Raw genomic sequence first — 16,819 nt, forward strand, 5'->3', positions numbered from 1 at the left:
CTTTATATTTCTTACCTTGCACCATTAATATACCTCTCGGATGCATAAATTATCCACTATGCAATTAGAGAGAGTCGACTGTAGTGTAATGATCACTTTTTGCCGGCAGCAATCTGATGGTGCCCTACAGCAATCAGCAAGCGAGCTGGCGACGCAGGGCTGGCGAGCAGCCGCCACGATGCGCGCGCCAACGGTGTCGCGGCGGAGGTGGTCGCCACGTGCGCGCCTGGTCAATGACGCCTCGCGGCGGCTTTTATGTTGTGGTCGAACCAGGCGGCCAAAACTCCAAACTTTTCAATCGATTGGGAAATCATACGGAGCCGATCAGTGCAAAAGCGACGGGCCAGTGCGCAAGCGAGATGGAGTCACCGCTGGACGCCCGCCCGACCAAGGCCTCGAGCACGGTGCGCAGTCCAGGCCAAGACATCGCCCACCTCATGGTTCTTGTGCCATAGAAGAAGAAGATCCTGCTTGTTACCGGCGCGCTCGTCATTGTCGCAGGCGCCGCCGCGGCCATCGCAGTTGTGACCACCTCGTCGAGCTCGTCGACCGTGTCGACGTCGCCGCAGGTGGCAACGACGGAACCGATTGCCGTGACGACGCCGACACCAGTCGCGACGCCAGCGCCGACAACGACGATTCCTGTCAAGGTCAAGACGCCACACCACATCAAGATGCCACCGGCGCCGCCGGCCTCGGACATTCCGACCAAGCCCACGTGTCCATCGAGTCGCAAGGCCGAGAAGGGCGACACGGTCTTCATGACGCTCGACGACGGGCCGTCGATCAAAGGCCGGAAGAACCTCCTCACAGCGCTCATGCAGATCAACCAAACGATTAGCTTTTTCGAGTCGTCCTACAACTTTTGCGGCGCCGAGACGTACTACGAGCAAGAATTGCACTGCCAGTCGCCGAGTCCGTACAGCGAAGTGACCGACCTCTTTGCCTATACCATCAAGGCTGGCCACTTTCTCGCTGCGCACTCCAACACGCACTACTATAGCAACTCGTCGCGGCTCTGCGAGTACGCCAACATGGCCAAGTTCACCAAGATCGACGCGCAGTACGAATCGTGCGGCAACACGCCAGTCGCCGACATGGTTCGCGGCGCACTGCGTATCCAGACGGCCCTCAACAACGAATCGCTCTGGGACAACGATGACGAGTTTGCCATGTACCAAAAGGCGATGGCCAATATTTGGACGTACGCGCGGCTGCCGTGCACGAGTGCATGGCGGCTCCCAGGATACCAAAAGATCACGCTGCTCGGGCCAAAGGACGGACTCCAGCCCGAGCTTGGCGCCCGCACCGAGGTGGCAGATGCCATGTTTCGAGGCTCGCTGCCGTGCCGGAACGAGACCTTCCAGAGCAAGCCGTGGAACACGATTGGGTGGGACGTCGAGGTGCGTCCGGACGGCGCCAACAACCTCCCGCCCAAGTGCAACATTTTTCGCATCATCGAACAAGGCTTTGGTGGCGGCCACGACCCGCAGCGTCGGCAAGAGGTCGTTGTGCTTGGCCACGACTACCACTACGACACGCCTGAGAAGGCCAAGCTCTTCCGTGACGTTCTCGTCGAGCTCAAGCTCCAGGGGTATGCGCTCGACACGATCGACCACCTCAAGACACACTAACAAATTACACATTTACAGAGTCATGGGCTATACTCTTGTACACTACGAAAACCAGGAATGAGGCGAGTGCTTACCATGGGTCTGTCAGTTTTGAGCTCGCTGCAACGCATTGTAGGTAACGCATCGACAGACAATATGTGCACCAAGGTGGGTTGAGGTGCAGAAGAGCGCCCCAAGCGGAGCCTCTCACCTGTCCACTGGCTTCCGCGCTCCAAACTTCCGCGCTCCAAACTTTCAGTCAGTGAGTCACGCCACATGAACGGGGCGTGATTTGCCTGAGCAGCGGCCAAAGGGTCGTCGAGTGGCATACCTTTGAGCACGTAGTACTAGCAGAGCAAAGTGGAGAGAACCTTCCTTTGCAACCACCAAGTATTTTCCTTCTTATAGTGATCACGAGCTGTGATCAGTGCGGCTCTACGATATAGCACCGCATCTGATACTACCCAGGCTGGTACACCTCCGACCTGCGCAAACCGATCAGCTCTGACGCTGCTATACGCACGCCATGGCGTTGCGCACGGGTTCAATTGAATGATCATACTATCTGCGTCGTTTGCAAACTGCTGGGTGGCGTCTCTCGTGGGGCTGTCGGGATGTATTAGCTGCGCGTCATTGACGATTCTAAAACCCGGTTCCCTTCACCCATATCTTTCGCCCCTCGGACAGAGCCTCGCAGAGGTTTCTACGCTCCACCTCGCTCGCGCCATCGAGCGCTGACCCTTGTCGCACCGGCGCGCTTCCAAGATTTGCACTGGTCGTGCTGGTCGTGTGGCAAAGTGCAATCTCATTACGCGCCTGTGACACATCCAGCAGTTGGCCAATCACAGTGCCCTTTCGTCAACGCCAGCAAGATCAACGGTCACTTGACCGACCAAGCAGCCTATACATATATCGTTCAGGCACGTACGCTGTGGCTTGCCAAGCGCGTCGCACGACCGAGCATGAGATAGCCAAGTCTATGGCTCTGGGGACATAGATCCTCTGCCGCAGCTCTGCGCGTGAGCTTGTTGGCTTCTCGGGAGGGTGCTGCATATTCACTCGAATATTTGGGCGTATCCGGTCGCGTGACACAGCACAACAGGACCTTCCGGCGCTCGAGCAACACCTGCTCGGTCGATGCCATTTCCCAACTAGCTCTCGCCTCTCGAGACGAGACCAGTATTCCCGCTCTGTACTAGCATGCCGCCCGTTGAGACACCGCCGGCCATCATGGAGTCGCCCGTCGACCGCCAAGTCCAAGGAGGCAAGGTACAAGGCCTCATGACGCCAAACCATCCGATCTCATGCTGGCTCCGTACTAATAGCGCAAAAAGCTCTTCCTGGGTGTCGGCGCGCTCGTCATCGTCGCCGCGGCCGCGACAGCCATTGCCGTTGCGACGACCGCCAAGTCCAGCACGGCCTCGAATGGCAACAGCGACAACACAGTCGTGACGCCGCAGCCGCCGTCGATCGCGATTCCGGTCCCCAGCGCGACCGGCGCGCCTGCGTCCGTCCTCAAGGTCAAGACGCCGCACAACATCAAGATGCCGCCCGTGCCGCCGGCCACGGACATTCCGACCAAGCCCACGTGTCCATCGAGTCGCAAGGCCGAGAAGGGCGACACGGTCTTCATGACGCTCGACGACGGGCCGTCGATCAAGGGCCGGAAGAACCTCCTCACGGCGCTCGCGCAAATCAACCAAACGATCAGCTTTTTCGAGTCGTCGTACAACTTTTGCGGCCCCGAGACGTTTTACGAGCAAGAATTGCGCTGCGAATCGCCGAGTCCGTACAGCGAAGTGACCGACCTCTTTGCCTATACCATCAAGGCCGGCCACTTTCTTGCTGCGCACTCCAACACGCACTACTACAACAACCAGTCGGCCTTGTGCGAGTACGCCAACATGGCCAAGTTCACCAAGATCGACGCGCAGTACGAATCGTGCGGCAACACGCCGGTCGCCGACATGGTTCGCGGCGCACTGCGAATCCAGACGGCCCTCAACAACGAGTCGCTCTGGGACAACGAGAAGGAGTTTGGCATGTACCAAAAGGCGATGGCCAATATTTGGACTTACGCGCGGCTGCCGTGCACGAGTGCGTGGCGGCTCCCGGGCTACCAAAAAACGACACTCCTCGGTCACAAGGACGCGATGCAGCCCGAGGCCGGCGCCCGCAATGATGTGGCCGACGCCATGTTCAAGGGCTCGCTGCCGTGCCGGAACGAGACGTTCCAGAGCCAGCCGTGGTATTCAATTGGGTGGGACGTCGAGTGGCGCTGGGAGTCGCTCACCGATATGCAAGCGGCGAAATGCGCCATGTTCAAGACGATTGAAGGCAACTTTGCGTGGGGCGGCCGCGACGCGCAGCGCAAGCAAGAGGTCGTTGTACTCGGCCACGACTACCATTATGACACGCCTGCCAAGGCCAAGATGTACCGGGACCTCCTCGTCGAGCTCAAGCTCCATGGGTATGCGCTCGACACCGTCGACCACTTGAAGATCTACACCTAACCCCATCGCACGCATCTACACGCCTTTTGCTATCGTCTTCATATTGCAACCGACATTGACAGTCGTGTGTGAGGGTTACGAAAGTACAAAGGTAGGCTTCGCGCCAGCCTACAGTATGTTGAACGCGCTGATAACCAGCCACTCGAAGGACGTTGGGATGAGCAGCGACAACCTCCGTGGTTGCACTCGACGAGGACGAGACAGAGAACGATGCAGTGCGTATTGCCTGTCGACGAGGAGAGTGCAGTGGCAATATTGCCGCGCAGAGAACCGACCACAGCTGGAGCAACGAGAAGGACATCCACCCGAACGAGCCTATTCGGCATTGAAGTTGGCATCGCTGCGATCATGATATACTTTTCTCGGCTCCTGTGCATCCAGTCGTACCCGCAGTTATGGGAAAGCGACATTGTCATCCGGTCGCATATTGCGACGCGCGACTACAATTTGTACGCTTCATGACGATAGCGCCACCCAGTGCGCAAGCCGCGAGGGCTGTACTTCCTTTTCCCGCGTCTTCTGGGTGCTGAATAGACGTGACTTGTTACCAAGAGATGGACTTCGTCGGAGCTACATGTAGTATGGCTGGTTGGCTCGAAAACCGACCGCGATGTCCTTCGCAGACACTGCAACGGACTGCATGACGCAAGTCGAAGAAATTGCTTGTAGTCGATCCGATGTTTTAGTTGGTAGAACGAACTCAACTTCTACTAGTTGGCTTGGCCCATGACAAGGGAGCTCTTACCGACCGGTAGCCCAAGACGCCAAGACGAGAATGAACTTGAGCAACCAACTCCTCGCAGAATCGGCCATACTAGATACCGTCTGCACAAACTCCTCGCATCCGACCAAGTTGCGTGTTTTTCGACCTTTGCCATTCGACCTTCGACCTTCGAACTTCGACATTCAACTTCGACGTTGCTGGATTTGCGGCGTGAGATGGACGACATCTCATCACCCGGCGGCGGGTCGCCCGAGGGCAGCAGCACTGCACCGAGAAAAGGCCGCCCGCTGCGGTCACTATGGAGCGTCTTCACCAACAAGGCCAACGCGCACATCATCGCGGAAGGTCCGCGGGCGCCATGCAAACATTGCAACAGCGTCGTGATGCACCACAACAAAACGGCGTGCGTCGAGCGCCACCTGCGCAAGTGCCGCACCGTTCGTGAGCCTCATGGCCTCGCTGCCCGAAGCACAGCGCCCAGAGTGGTACGTGCGTCCGCCCAAGAAGGCGCCGTCTGAAGCGGGCAATGACGGCAAGGCCGCGCGGGAGCGCCGCATCCTCGCACCCGAGATCGTGTCGCTGAACGTTGGCGGCACGCTATTTCAAACGACGAAAGACACGTTGTTGCAACATGAGCACTCGCTCTTCCACCTCATGCTGGCCACGCCGCCAAGCCACAACCACGGTACACACTGGACGTTGGATCATCCTGCTCACGCGATCGACGATTAGACACGTACTTTATCGATGTGAACCCAAAGGCGTTCGAAGCTGTGCTGGACTACCTCCGGTATGACGAGCTCTGTCTCGACGATATGACAACGTGGGAGCGCAAGAAGGTGCTCAAGACATTTGCCTACCTCAAGCTGCCAGTGCCCAACGTCGGGTGGGACCCATCGACCGGCGTTATCTCGACGCGCAATGGCTTCTCGCCGGGCGGCACCATGTAATACTATCTACGTGTTTTATTCGTTTCCGTCTTGCTGCCTCCAACGAGTCGCATGGTGGCACGACATGGATAGAGGCATGGAATTAGGTCAAGTAGAGGAAGAGCACCGACGCACACATAAACGCGGTCACACCGACGACTTTGTGCGCGTGCTCGGCGGCCATGAAGAGCTGTCTCTGCAGCACCTCGGTCGCTCCTGCGATCTCTTCTTGAACCTCGTCGTCGAGCTTGGGCAGTGACTAGACGCTCTATCCATTGACATCAAGAAGATCCAAGTGCAATATCGCGGCATACGTGGCAGCACGAGCCGTTGAGATTCGATGCTCGCGAGATAAGCAGCCGACCAACGCCTCTACGCACGGCCGTCACGTTGGCTTCGAGTACCGGCGACGCGGACGCAAGTCCTGCGGCCGCAAGCAGGCAGAGGCCGGCCGCGATCCGACGTCGCATCAACGCCCCGGGCTGTCGAAGGCCAAAGATAGATTGCCGCACCTCGATGCTGATTGGCTCGCTCCTCGCAAGCAGGCTTATCTAATGATTTGAACATATAAAGCGCTCGGTTGATGCCAGATGGCGGCCACCACCTCATCCAGCTCTGTCCAGCTCATCCCGTGCAGTATCTCGCCGTACATGCCGGTACTATTATGAGACGATTGTGGCTTGCTCGTGCTTCGGTGCTGCGATGTGGGCTAGCGCAACTGCATGTCGGTAGCAAGCGGCAGTGATATGGCCCAGATATGGCCGGCAAGCTTCTGGCACCTCGCCCAAGGACACCACGTGTGCTGGTCTGTGAAGTCCAAGTAACCGCTATACTAGTATACAACGTGTATGTATCACTTGATATGAGCCGCAACGGACGGGAACAATCGAATCTGGGAGCAAATAAGATTGCAGCCGAAACCATATAACGGCTCGGTTTCGCGGTCTTGGATTTCTTACGCTCCATACAAGTACACCAGCGTGTAGGTGTCACACGAGCGTCTACTGTTAACACTACTATAATATAGTAGTTCTTACCTTGACAGTAGGGAGTTGGGTCGGCGGGAGTGGCACCGCTCGAGTTCTTTGTCGCCCGACGAGGTTGTCGAGTACCGACAGGCGGTCAAAAATATTAAAAATAATAATAATTTTAATATTCAAATTGGCGGCTTCTAAAATCTCCCTGCAGAAAAACGATCTGCCCGTTTCCTCTTGATTCAATTGTATTTTTATCTCGAGCCATCCTGTAGACTCGGTGTTTGTAGCGACTGTGCGTCGGGAGCGAATATTAATAATCGACCCCACCAAATGCTCATCCCCGTGCATTCCGTAAATAAAGCCATCACGAAGATGAGGCCGATGGCGTCGGAAGCATGCGGCTGGAGCATGGGCTGGCTGTACATGCTTGGACTGCTCTCGCTCTGTGTACATGTGGCCACGGCGGCGTCGCCCATGGCCACGACCATCGAGTACAGCTTTGACAAGGTCCGCGCCGGCGGCGTCCTCGGCTCGATCCACGTCGTGTACCCGACGCCGTCCTCGACCTTGGTCACGATCCTCGCCGACATTGACATGCGCGCGCTCAATATGACACAAGTCCACGCCTTGCACCCGAGCTGCGGCCACCACATCAAAGAGTACAAGTGGTATCTCGTCGTGAACGAAATGGGCATGGTGCCCATCGTCGGCTTCCTCGACAAGTGCGACCACTTGGACTTCACGCGCGTCGTCACGCCGCCGACGGTACCTTCGCCATGGCCTCTCGAAGTGTGACGCTCATGTGCACGGCCTGTAGATTGAGGCGCTCTCGGCCCTCTTTGTGGACGATGCGACGTGCTCCAAGCCGACAAGCGTCGCAAAAGACCGCCTTCTGGCCGCCCACGATAGTCGCCACAACGTGAATTTGTCCCACCAGCTCGGCCGACTCGTTGTCGAGGACGGACGCATCTCCCAAGCATGGCACAATGTCTCGTTTCCGGCGTACGGCCACGTGACGCCGCGCTGGAGCATCGTGCTGCACGCAGTTTGCGGCGACTCGAGCCCGCCCGTGGTCTGCGCGCAGGTGGACTTTGAGCTCAAGGTGACGAACCGCGTCCAGGAAGCCCACGCGCTCTTGGGCATTGCGAGCTTTGTCGTCGCGTCGAGTCTCCTCCTCTTTTTAACTTAACTCCTCCGCCCTCGCAATCCTCTTCCACATGGCTCCTGGCATGACGATTGAGGAGTACCATACGTACGTTATGAGCTAATACTCCTCGAGCAAGAAGCAGAAGTGCCGCCGCTATACCGCGCACACAGTAGGTGGGATGACACGCGATCGGCCGTCACGCAAGCACTGACGACGCGCCACGCACATGTCGCATCGAGCGCAACACCAACGAGTTGTGCGTCGGCTGGTGTCTGCAGGGCGCGCGACAGCAAGTGCCCCGAGTCGACGTCCCAGAGACCGACTTCGTGCGCGCTGGCGTGGCCGCACAGCACCGTCTCATTCGCGTCCTAATCCGCAGACCCATATATCACTCCACACGACCACCCTGTCAAGGACGCACCACTGCGAGCCGCGTGGCATGTGCCTGCGCTGGTGCCGGCAATGCGTACGTCAGCACTGGTGCGCGCAGAGCGCGGAGGTCGTAGCGCTCGATGCCGCCGTCGCGCGCCCCGAGGATGCACGAGACGTCGTTGCGGAGGATCGCCACGTCGCTGATGGACGCGGCGCGGGGCAGGTTCAGTTGCAAGCACGCTGTGTGCGCCCGGAGGTCCCTGCATGTTTGCTCGTCTATCAAGGCAACACGATCGTTCAACGTACCAGAGCCAGGCGACACCGCTGCGCGTGCCGTTCAGAAGCACTTGGCCCTACGCGACGACCGAGGTTCATGACGTGGCAGCGACAGGTGACGACGTACGCAGCTCAGAAAGGCTTGTGCAAAAACATCGGAGTTTGCGCTCGACGACGGCCCTCGAACGCGCTGGTTGTGCTCGATATCTACGACCATGGCCCGCGCCTTCCTACACCGCGTACGGTGAGCGTAGCGACAGCAGGCGGCGCACTCTACTTGTGGGTCGCTCCGACGGCGACGTGCGTCGACTTGTGGGGATGCCTACGGCGCGCGGTATGCAAGGCAACATGGCGAGCGACAGGACTCACCACGCAAGACACCACGCGTCCTGAAGAGCTTGGTTCTACCGACCATCATGAGCATGCTACGACGGGTTGTCGTCGTACGTAAAGCAGCGTATTCTCGCGATGCACACGAAGAAACCCTGGACGATTGGCACCACCGAGCGCCGTGTAGCCAAGCGCTGGCGTACTACTTTGGTAGGCTCGCTGCCACTGTACGCGCGTCATCTAATCCGAGCACGTTGACGTCTTCAGCAGTCGTTGCAAAGGCGTCGTACTTGCAGCGCAGCGTCCGCTGCAATCTCGACGCTGCTTTGGACACCTGCCTCTGTCAATTCGCACACGGCAATACTGCCGGTGGCATCTAGAGCACACGTGTGACATTGTGTAATGGGAAAAGGGCGAGCATTAGTACCTGCGACGGCGAGCCGGCCATGGGCCAATGCCATGTCGACCGGTCGGTACACGGGCGACAGAAGCGACGTGATGCAAGGGGCCTGCGCGAGGCTTAGCGCATCGTACGCACAGCTTGTTCAATGAAGCGAATGTACTACCTTGCGCCACACAAGACGCGCGAGATCGTGGTCGTGACGACTTGTCCATTCAGCGCGCACTTGGCGCATCGAAAGGAACGTTGCGACGTTGGACCGACCGTCGAAGCGCCGCGCGGAGCTCGCTGTAGGTGTCGACACAACGAGCTTGTGCAGGCTTAGATGCGTCTTCGCGGGCGGCTTGCCGCGAAAGTACTTTTTCTGCTCGGCGTCGTAGTAGAACCCTGGCATCGCGCGGGGCGTGGGCGCCGGTGTTGGCTCGGGCGCCGGTGTGGTGTGGCTCGCGCGCTGGGCCTCGAGAGCTGCTAGAAAGGCTGCGCTGGGCTCATTCGTTGCAGCTGCGCGCTTGGCGGGCTTGCGCTTCTTCGTGGGCCGGCCATAGTCCCGGCCCGCGTCTGTCTTCCTCGCCATGCCGATAGTCGGAATCGATTGGCTCGTTGGCTCTTTCGCACGCGCGTTTGATTGGTGGACACAAAATGATCGGTTCGTGGCTCGATCGGCTTTTTGCTGTCTAGAAAATGCAGACAAGACACCCAATATACCACCTCTACGGCAATCGCGTCCCAGTCACAGCCATGGAGGCTGCTGCTGCTAGATATTTATACCAGCACACATTATCGATGGACGAAGACGGGCCGCGATATCTCGTCCTGAATCCATGAATCCAGCAAACAACTGATCTTTTCTATTGGCCACGTTTGATTGGCTGGTTGGAATCCAGACACTTTGATTGGCCAAAAGAAGTTTCAAACTTCATCATGCTTCGACGCAGCTTGGCGCGCCTCCCGCTCCGGCGGCTTCTCCATCATGCAAGCACGACGCCCAAGAAGACAGTCGTCGTGGGCATGTCGGGTGGCGTCGACTCGTCTGTGACTGCGTACCTCCTGCACCAAGACAAGTCGCTGCATGTGGTCGGCCTGTACATGAACAACTGGGACAGCTCGGACGAGGAAGGCAAGGCGACGTGCCCCGCCGATATGGACTACGAGCTCGTGCGCCAAGTGTGCGAAGAGATTGGGATCGAGTGCACACGCGTCGACTTTGTCCAAGAGTACTGGAACAACGTGTTTGAGCCGTGCCTGGACCAGTTTGCCAAGGTAGAGAGAGGCCCGCGATAGCTCTGCTGCATCTTCGTAGGGCTTGACGCCCAACCCCGATGTCCTCTGCAACAAAGAAATCAAGTTCGACGTCTTCGCCAAGCATGCCATGGCCCTCGGCCCTCGGCGCCGACTACATTGCGACGGGGCACTACGCGCAGCTCAAGCGATTGCCCAATGGCACCAATGCGCTCTACGCCGCAACAAGGACCAGAGCTACTTTCTCTCGCACGTCACGGGCGCCCAGTTCCAGCGCGTACCTCTACAACCCATGGTCCAATCGTCCGATACTTCAAGTAGGTCATCTTCCCGCTCGGTGGTCTCTGCAAGCCGCGCGTCCGAGAGATCGCCGCCGAAGCGAACCTCTGTACCGCTGCCAAGAAGGACAGCGTGGGCATTTGTTTTATCGGGAAACGCTCCTTCGGCTCGTTCCTCTCGCAATATGTGCCGCCCCGCCCGGGCTCGTTCGTCTCGGTATCTTGCACGTGTTCCATGATGGCTCATAACGACGACGCACAGGTTGTCGACGAGCAGATCATGCACGCCCATGACGGCTACAGTGCATACACAATTGGACAAGGAGCTAAAGTCTCGGGTTTACCCACGAAATGGTCCGGTCTCCATAGACATTGTATCAAGATATCAATCAGGTTCCCATCTCCGGATAGGTTTGTCGTCGGCAAGCGTGACGAAGACGCCGCCGTCTTTATCGCCCCCGGGACGCACCACCCGGCGCTCTTCTCGGACGAAGTGTTTGTCCGCGCGTCGGCCTTCAACTGGATCCAAGGCCACATGCCGGTATACGGTCCCGTGCACGAGTATCCTCTTGAGCTGGAAGCGTCGTAGGTGGCGTTGGCCGAGAATGGCCGTCTGCGTTGCCAGTACCGGGCTCGCTACCGCCAGCCATTGGCGTACTGCACGATTTCGATGGCCTCGGTGGACGATGTCACGTCTGGCCTGAGCGTCTACCAACCGATGGCCGCGGCGCCAACCGACGAGCCATATTTGCGCGTGCAGTTTGACGTGCCGCAGCGGGGGGTGTCGCCCGCGCAGTCGCTCGTCTTGTACGAGGACGACGGTCTTTGCTATGGCGGCGGCCCGATCCTCGGCGCAGGCCCTTCGTACTGGGAGCAGCAAAAGCCGTTGCCGTCACCCCTCTTTGACTGGAGCATGTAAGGGCAAATGCATTGAAACACGTCATGTTGGATGCAGACGCCTTCCACGCCATCATTAGGTCAAGTAGGAGTGAACAATGAGGGCGAGGGCGTTCGGGCGATTGACGGCGCTTGGCGCCAAACACTGGCGAATAAAGTCCTAGAAACGTTACGTCAGCATCCAATAAATGACAAGTTGTCCACCTTGGCATCGTCGTGGATGTTGTCGGGGCGGGCCGGAAACGAAAGCGACGGTCCGGTCTTGAGGCCGTAGGACGAGAGAAGCACGCCATATGCAACCTTGTCGGCCGGGCAGAGGTCCAAGACTCCGTCGCAGAACGGGTGCTGGCCGTAGAGCATTTCGTAGAGCAGAATGCCGATCGCCCAAATATCGGCGCACGCGTTGGTCGTTGTCTCGACGTTCGTATCGCGCGAGGGAGTCCAGTGCCGAAAGCTCTCGGGCGAGAGGTACATGACGCGGCGACTCGGCATCGCGAGAATGTCACGGGGCGTCACGTGGTAGATCGTGTCGCGGCGGTTCTGGATCGACTTGACGCTCGTGAGACGCACGTCGAGATTGGGCGGCGACGCGACGAGCACGTGGCTCGGCCGAAGATCGCAATGGGCCACTTTTTCCTAGTTCCATTTTTTCCATTTGCTGCTACGACAGAGGTGGAATTGTACTTCGTCGTGGAGGAATTGAATGGCTTGGCAGAGGCGAAAAATGATCTCGCGCGCCTCAAAGGGCGCGAGCCGCCCGCCCGGTGTGTTCTAGAACACCGACATGCCATCGATGCCAAGGGATGTTGACGTACGTAGAGAACGCTCTGAAGGTCATGGTGCATGTGCTCGAGCGGAAAGAGGTGCACGGATTGGCCGTCGTGTACGGGCACTGATACGATGCCATCGCCCGGAAGCGTGGCCACGATGCTTGCAAAGCGCAGCGACTAGGGGCCAGATGCGATGCTTGATTGCCCCTTTACACGACGTACCTTGAAGGCAGCATACTCGAGCCGCAAGAGGTCCAGGTTCGCAGAAACTTTGAGTGTCACGAGCGACTTAGTCGACCTGTCGACGGCTTTCCAGAGCTCCACGTCGCTCGTGGTCGCAGACGACGTGCTTAGCAACTCCATGAGCTCGTACCGGTCGAGCACAAACGGCGTGTTTCGGAGCGGTGAACCTATCCGTGCTCTTATCCAGTGCAACCGAGAGCGCTCAGCATGATACATAGCTCGGCCTGGAACTGCTTGTTGCGGTGGTTGTGAAGAAGCGTTCGACGAACATGGTTCTGCGTCGGATGAGCCAAGAAAAAGGTAGAGCACAACGTACGTCGTAGGCGAAGCACGCCGTTTCGTACGACTCCATCGTCGTCTTGTCGTACGTGCGCGTCGGCTACGAGCCAAGAAGGCGTCAATAGAGGTGCGAGCAAGCGTGCGAGTACCTGGGCGAACTTCTGCATGTAGCTTTTGAGCGTCTCGATGCGGCTGAGGTTGATGAGCGGGTTGCTGTCGGCATGCATCGTGAGCGCCTGATATAGAACTATGCAAGGCCTACGCGCTCTCGCGGCGAAGCTCATCGCGCATGCGCTGGAGCATCTCTTGGCGAGCGCGCTGGTCGTCGGTGAGCGGCCCTTGCATAACCTCTTCTTTGTTTTCTTGGTCGAAAGATTTGCCTCCGGCTCGCAACGCATCTGGATTGGTTGAAAAGATCTTCGGTGCATGCGGATTGGCCAAAATCTATCGGGCATGAGACTAGAAACACCTACCTTTGCGCATCATCTCAGTGCCACGAGCCGTCCCATCCATATACAACCGCCCTAAAGATTGCCCTATTATGATCACCGACGAATTGGATAGCCCATTGCGACAACGCGTGAAAATGCTTCTTGCGTTGTATATTGCATGGACCGGGATCCGAGAAAAGTGGGTGTTTTCAGCCATGACGGCAAGCGCAAAAAGAGGTCCATTCAGCCATCTCATTGGCCGAAAACATAATATGGATTTATTGTGGCCGTTGATTGGACAAAAGATGTCCAGGACGATGCCATTGGCTGAAATCCACCATTTGGACGAAGCAAGCCGAAGCAACAACATGGGCCAAGGTGCGTCGCTCGTCAAGACAATCATCGCCGACTCGCGCGAGCTCGTGCGCATGACCAACAAGGACGCGTACATGGCGCAGTACAAGGCCTACGCGGAGGCGACGGCCAAGCTCGAGGCGGCCAAGAAGCAGAACGTGCTTCTGCAGGAGCAACTCGAACGGACAAAGTCGCATGCGTACGCACAGTCCGAAGCCTTCCAGAAGCAGAAGCTCGAGATGGACAAGCAAATCGACAAGTTTGTGAGTCTGCACTCGATCGGCCACGACGTGCGCGAGCGCCATGAGCAGATTCTGGACCAGATCAAGAAGACGCCGGGCACACCAAACACCTCCAAATAGACATCACCCGAGTACACTCGATGCAACCTTAGTCTCTGAGTGGCTTCTATCAGCATGTTGTGTCATGATATCTACTCTCCCAGCTACGACTACGGTGGTCCGCAATAGCGAACTATCCACGGGTGTTCAACCACCTTGTCGAGCGCTAGCCGGTCGCCGGGTTCCTTGCGAAGGATCTTGCGCACGAGGTCGCACGCCAGCGTCGACAAGTGCGCGGGGAAGCGCAAGTCGATGCTTAGAATGCGGTTGTACGTCTCGGTGTGTCCTTCGGCTTCGAATGGCGGTGTGCCCACGAGGAACTCGTACATGAGGATGCCCAAGGTCCAGACATCCACCTAGTATGCGAACCGTCAACCATCATCATCATCGTATGCAAAGGGCACAGACCATTTCGTTGTGTGGCTTGTGCTCGCACATCTCGGGCGCCAAGTAGTCGAGGGTACCGCACATTGTGTTGCGGCGTGATGTGGGCGCGTGGACGGACCAGCCAAAGTCTGCCAGCTTGAGCTCGCCCTGTTCAATTTCATAAGCCTCTTTCCGTTCATAGCAGTGCGTACGTTGTAGCCGATGAGGATGTTTTCAGGCTTGATGTCGCGATGAATCACATGCTTGCTGTGCATGAAAGCCAAGGTGAGCGCGATTTCCCGCACGTAGCGTGCAGCGACAGCCTCGGAGAACGTGCCACGCTCCGTGAGCTCCTTGTAGAGCTCGCCGCGTGCAGCATACTCGATGATCAAGTAGATGCGCTTCTCGTCGTGGAAGAAACCATACAGGCGCAAGATGTTCTTGTGGCGGAGGTGCGATTGGATCTCGATCTCTCGCCGCAGCTGGTGCTCGACGTTGTTCTTGACGAGCTGTGCTTTTTGCAGGACCTTGAGTGCCACGATGTGTTCCGACTTGCGCTCGCGAGCAAGGTACACGGTGCCAAACTTGCCTCGTCCGAGCGGCTTGCCAATGTCAAAGTCTGTGAGCTTCCAGCCTTGGTGCATGTTGTTGCCCGCTGACGCTGGCGCAGTGGTGAGCTTGTGCGTCTCTGAGATGCTCGAGAGCCCTGGCGGCGCACATGAGCTACTCGGTCGATGGTCGATCCTTGCAGCACGTACCTGGCTTGGCCGCTGGCTTGGCTGCGTTGGCCGCGTGCTGGCGGAAAAGGCTGGCGCTGAGCGAGTTGGACATGGCCGAGCTTCCGACTCCAGCGCGGTCGGTCTTCTTGCTGTTGTCCTTGTCCCAGCCGGCGCGCGGCCGCACGAGCTCGGCCGTCTTGCTGCTGGCCATCTCCGCCAAAATACAAATCTTGCGATTTGAATATTCAAAAGAGTACCAGCGTATACAAACGCCAAGTGCATCCTTCAAAACCTCTAACAATCTATACGCATTGAGTTCTATCCCGTGATTTTCGTCGCCGCAAGCAATCACATACAAAGAACAAATGCATATGGCGTCCAGTAATTCCAATTGAGTTTTAAGCCTCTAAAAATAAATATATCTCCGCCTTGGAGATTGCAATCTTTCGCCGACCACCATGCTTGCAGGGCCCGCGCAGGGCAGCCGCTGGCCGCCGCCGCCGATCCGCACCGCCGATGACCATACCAAAGAGAACGATGCATCCAACGCTAGCCTACAGCAATCGACCCACGGCATTAGCCCGGCCGTGAAGGCCCCGCTGCGGCCACCTGCCATGGCGCCGCTTTGCAGCAACGAGCCGTCGCGCCCACCGCTGCGTGCGCTCTCGGTCCCAGCGCAGTCGCCTCGTGACCACAGCGCCCATCCGGCAAATAGCCACGTGTGGAAGCTCGTGGACTTCGACATTGGGCGGCCACTGGGCAGCGGCAAGTTTGGTACCGTGTACCTCGCGAGGGAGAAGCAGTCCAAGTACGTTGTCGCGCTCAAGGTACTTCAGAAGAAGCAGCTCGTCAAGGCGCGCGTCGAGTACCAGCTGCGACGAGAGATCGAGATCCAATCGCACCTCCATCACAAGCACATTTTGCGGCTCTACGGCTACTTTTACGACGAGAAGCGCGTCTACTTGATCATCGAGTATGCCTCCGAGGGCGAGCTCTACAAGAAGCTCACGCACGAAGGCCGGTTCGACGAGCCGACAAGCGCCAAGTACATATACCAAGTCGCTCTTGCGCTGCAGATGATGCACCGCAAGCACATCATCCATCGCGACCTGAAACCGGAAAACATCCTCGTCGACCACAACGTACACAGACGCTTCTACCGCCTTGCACTTTGAACGCCGTTTACATAGGGCGACCTCAAGCTCGCCGACTTTGGCTGGTCCGTCCACGCAGTCGCGTCACGACGCCGCACTCTCTGTGGCACCCTCGACTACCTCGCGCCCGAGATGGTCCAGCACCTCCCGCACGACGCCGCCGTGGACATTTGGACTCTGGGCGTCCTCATGTACGAGTGCCTCGTGGGTGAGCCACCGTTCGAAGCCGATGGGACCTCGGCGACGTACCAGCGCATCCTCCGCGTCGACCTGCACTTCCCCGACCACGTCTCTCGGGCGGCGCAAGATCTGCTGACCCAGATTCTCCAAAAGAACCCGGACCAGCGCCCGTCCCTCGAGACTATCTTGGCGCATCCGTGGATAGCGACCCGGCACGTGTAATCGTTTCCTTTGTACACTAGACAGTCTTTTACTTGCGACAATATATCAACTTGATACTTTGTAGT

The 16,819-nt window shown here is 57.9% G+C and overlaps 11 protein-coding genes across 11 annotated transcripts; 7 read left to right on the plus strand and 4 right to left on the minus strand.

Annotated features, from left to right (window-relative positions):
• The first annotated feature begins 316 nt into the window (after window positions 1-316).
• Window positions 317-1,702, plus strand: SPRG_08163 (hypothetical protein). The gene is made up of 2 exons (XM_012347408.1): window positions 317-404; window positions 456-1,702. The coding sequence occupies exons 1-2, from the start codon at window positions 360-362 to the stop codon at window positions 1,632-1,634; spliced, it is 1,224 nt and encodes a 407-aa protein (XP_012202798.1). The 5' UTR covers window positions 317-359; the 3' UTR covers window positions 1,635-1,702.
• A 1,035-nt stretch (window positions 1,703-2,737) lies between these two features.
• Window positions 2,738-4,150, plus strand: SPRG_08164 (hypothetical protein). The gene is made up of 2 exons (XM_012347409.1): window positions 2,738-2,882; window positions 2,939-4,150. The coding sequence occupies exons 1-2, from the start codon at window positions 2,814-2,816 to the stop codon at window positions 4,124-4,126; spliced, it is 1,257 nt and encodes a 418-aa protein (XP_012202799.1). The 5' UTR covers window positions 2,738-2,813; the 3' UTR covers window positions 4,127-4,150.
• Window positions 4,151-5,300: 1,150 nt separating this feature from the next.
• SPRG_08165 (hypothetical protein) lies at window positions 5,301-5,800 on the plus strand (the record flags this gene model as incomplete). Its single annotated transcript, XM_012347410.1, has 2 exons — window positions 5,301-5,535; window positions 5,583-5,800. 2 exons carry the CDS (start codon window positions 5,301-5,303, stop codon window positions 5,798-5,800), a joined length of 453 nt encoding a protein of 150 aa, XP_012202800.1.
• Window positions 5,801-5,882: 82 nt separating this feature from the next.
• On the minus strand, window positions 5,883-6,249 carry SPRG_08166 (hypothetical protein; the record flags this gene model as incomplete). The annotated part of the gene is made up of 2 exons (XM_012347411.1): window positions 5,883-6,038; window positions 6,094-6,249. 2 exons carry the CDS (start codon window positions 6,247-6,249, stop codon window positions 5,883-5,885), a joined length of 312 nt encoding a protein of 103 aa, XP_012202801.1.
• Window positions 6,250-7,106: 857 nt separating this feature from the next.
• On the plus strand, window positions 7,107-7,960 carry SPRG_08167 (hypothetical protein). Its single transcript, XM_012347412.1, has 2 exons — window positions 7,107-7,521; window positions 7,574-7,960. Exons 1-2 carry the CDS (start codon window positions 7,129-7,131, stop codon window positions 7,943-7,945), a joined length of 765 nt encoding a protein of 254 aa, XP_012202802.1. The 5' UTR covers window positions 7,107-7,128; the 3' UTR covers window positions 7,946-7,960.
• A 60-nt stretch (window positions 7,961-8,020) lies between these two features.
• Window positions 8,021-9,858, minus strand: SPRG_08168 (hypothetical protein; the record flags this gene model as incomplete). The annotated part of the gene is made up of 11 exons (XM_012347413.1): window positions 9,448-9,858; window positions 9,309-9,390; window positions 9,172-9,257; window positions 8,999-9,121; window positions 8,921-8,955; window positions 8,829-8,873; window positions 8,679-8,781; window positions 8,582-8,628; window positions 8,325-8,535; window positions 8,116-8,271; window positions 8,021-8,056 (listed from the first exon to the last, which is right to left on the minus strand). The coding sequence occupies exons 1-11, from the start codon at window positions 9,853-9,855 to the stop codon at window positions 8,021-8,023; spliced, it is 1,332 nt and encodes a 443-aa protein (XP_012202803.1). The 5' UTR covers window positions 9,856-9,858.
• Window positions 9,859-10,188: 330 nt separating this feature from the next.
• SPRG_08169 (tRNA methyl transferase) lies at window positions 10,189-11,748 on the plus strand. Its single transcript, XM_012347414.1, has 6 exons — window positions 10,189-10,541; window positions 10,582-10,797; window positions 10,842-11,015; window positions 11,061-11,152; window positions 11,210-11,339; window positions 11,388-11,748. The coding sequence occupies exons 1-6, from the start codon at window positions 10,203-10,205 to the stop codon at window positions 11,715-11,717; spliced, it is 1,281 nt and encodes a 426-aa protein (XP_012202804.1). The 5' UTR covers window positions 10,189-10,202; the 3' UTR covers window positions 11,718-11,748.
• Window positions 11,749-11,771: 23 nt separating this feature from the next.
• On the minus strand, window positions 11,772-13,346 carry SPRG_08170 (serine/threonine protein kinase; the record flags this gene model as incomplete). The annotated part of the gene is made up of 9 exons (XM_012347415.1): window positions 13,250-13,346; window positions 13,137-13,200; window positions 13,025-13,087; window positions 12,923-12,983; window positions 12,688-12,875; window positions 12,511-12,642; window positions 12,380-12,466; window positions 11,900-12,331; window positions 11,772-11,855 (listed from the first exon to the last, which is right to left on the minus strand). Exons 1-9 carry the CDS (start codon window positions 13,330-13,332, stop codon window positions 11,772-11,774), a joined length of 1,194 nt encoding a protein of 397 aa, XP_012202805.1. The 5' UTR covers window positions 13,333-13,346.
• Window positions 13,347-13,735: 389 nt separating this feature from the next.
• SPRG_08171 (hypothetical protein) lies at window positions 13,736-14,172 on the plus strand (the record flags this gene model as incomplete). Its single annotated transcript, XM_012347416.1, has 1 exon — window positions 13,736-14,172. The coding sequence occupies one exon, from the start codon at window positions 13,736-13,738 to the stop codon at window positions 14,132-14,134; it is 399 nt and encodes a 132-aa protein (XP_012202806.1). The 3' UTR covers window positions 14,135-14,172.
• A 51-nt stretch (window positions 14,173-14,223) lies between these two features.
• SPRG_08172 (AUR protein kinase) lies at window positions 14,224-15,432 on the minus strand (the record flags this gene model as incomplete). The annotated part of the gene is made up of 4 exons (XM_012347417.1): window positions 15,238-15,432; window positions 14,692-15,185; window positions 14,522-14,647; window positions 14,224-14,469 (listed from the first exon to the last, which is right to left on the minus strand). The coding sequence occupies exons 1-4, from the start codon at window positions 15,407-15,409 to the stop codon at window positions 14,224-14,226; spliced, it is 1,038 nt and encodes a 345-aa protein (XP_012202807.1). The 5' UTR covers window positions 15,410-15,432.
• A 224-nt stretch (window positions 15,433-15,656) lies between these two features.
• On the plus strand, window positions 15,657-16,793 carry SPRG_08173 (AUR protein kinase; the record flags this gene model as incomplete). The annotated part of the gene is made up of 2 exons (XM_012347418.1): window positions 15,657-16,340; window positions 16,389-16,793. 2 exons carry the CDS (start codon window positions 15,657-15,659, stop codon window positions 16,752-16,754), a joined length of 1,050 nt encoding a protein of 349 aa, XP_012202808.1. The 3' UTR covers window positions 16,755-16,793.
• Between the last annotated feature and the right edge of the window lie 26 nt (window positions 16,794-16,819).

This window comes from Saprolegnia parasitica (assembly GCF_000151545.1).
Source record: "Saprolegnia parasitica CBS 223.65 unplaced genomic scaffold supercont2.36, whole genome shotgun sequence".
In the NCBI taxonomy this organism is placed as follows: Eukaryota; Oomycota; class Saprolegniomycetes; order Saprolegniales; family Saprolegniaceae; genus Saprolegnia; species Saprolegnia parasitica.

Bases quoted from the DNA above. Each gene is read 5' to 3' on its own strand.
- SPRG_08163 (XM_012347408.1), top strand. From the start codon at position 360: ATGGAGTCACCGCTGGACGCCCGCCCGACCAAGGCCTCGAGCACG. The intron at 405-455 runs GTGCGCAGTCCA...CTTGTGCCATAG, and splicing joins CGACCAAGGCCTCGAGCACG to AAGAAGAAGATCCTGCTTGT.
- SPRG_08164 (XM_012347409.1), top strand. From the start codon at position 2,814: ATGCCGCCCGTTGAGACACCGCCGGCCATCATGGAGTCGCCCGTCGAC. The intron at 2,883-2,938 runs GTACAAGGCCTC...CCGTACTAATAG, and splicing joins GCCAAGTCCAAGGAGGCAAG to CGCAAAAAGCTCTTCCTGGG.
- SPRG_08167 (XM_012347412.1), top strand. From the start codon at position 7,129: ATGAGGCCGATGGCGTCGGAAGCATGCGGCTGGAGCATGGGCTGGCTG. The intron at 7,522-7,573 runs GTACCTTCGCCA...CACGGCCTGTAG, and splicing joins GCGTCGTCACGCCGCCGACG to ATTGAGGCGCTCTCGGCCCT.
- SPRG_08169 (XM_012347414.1), top strand. From the start codon at position 10,203: ATGCTTCGACGCAGCTTGGCGCGCCTCCCGCTCCGGCGGCTTCTCCAT. The intron at 10,798-10,841 runs GTACCTCTACAA...TACTTCAAGTAG, and splicing joins CGGGCGCCCAGTTCCAGCGC to GTCATCTTCCCGCTCGGTGG. The intron at 11,016-11,060 runs GTATCTTGCACG...GACGACGCACAG, and splicing joins GCCCGGGCTCGTTCGTCTCG to GTTGTCGACGAGCAGATCAT.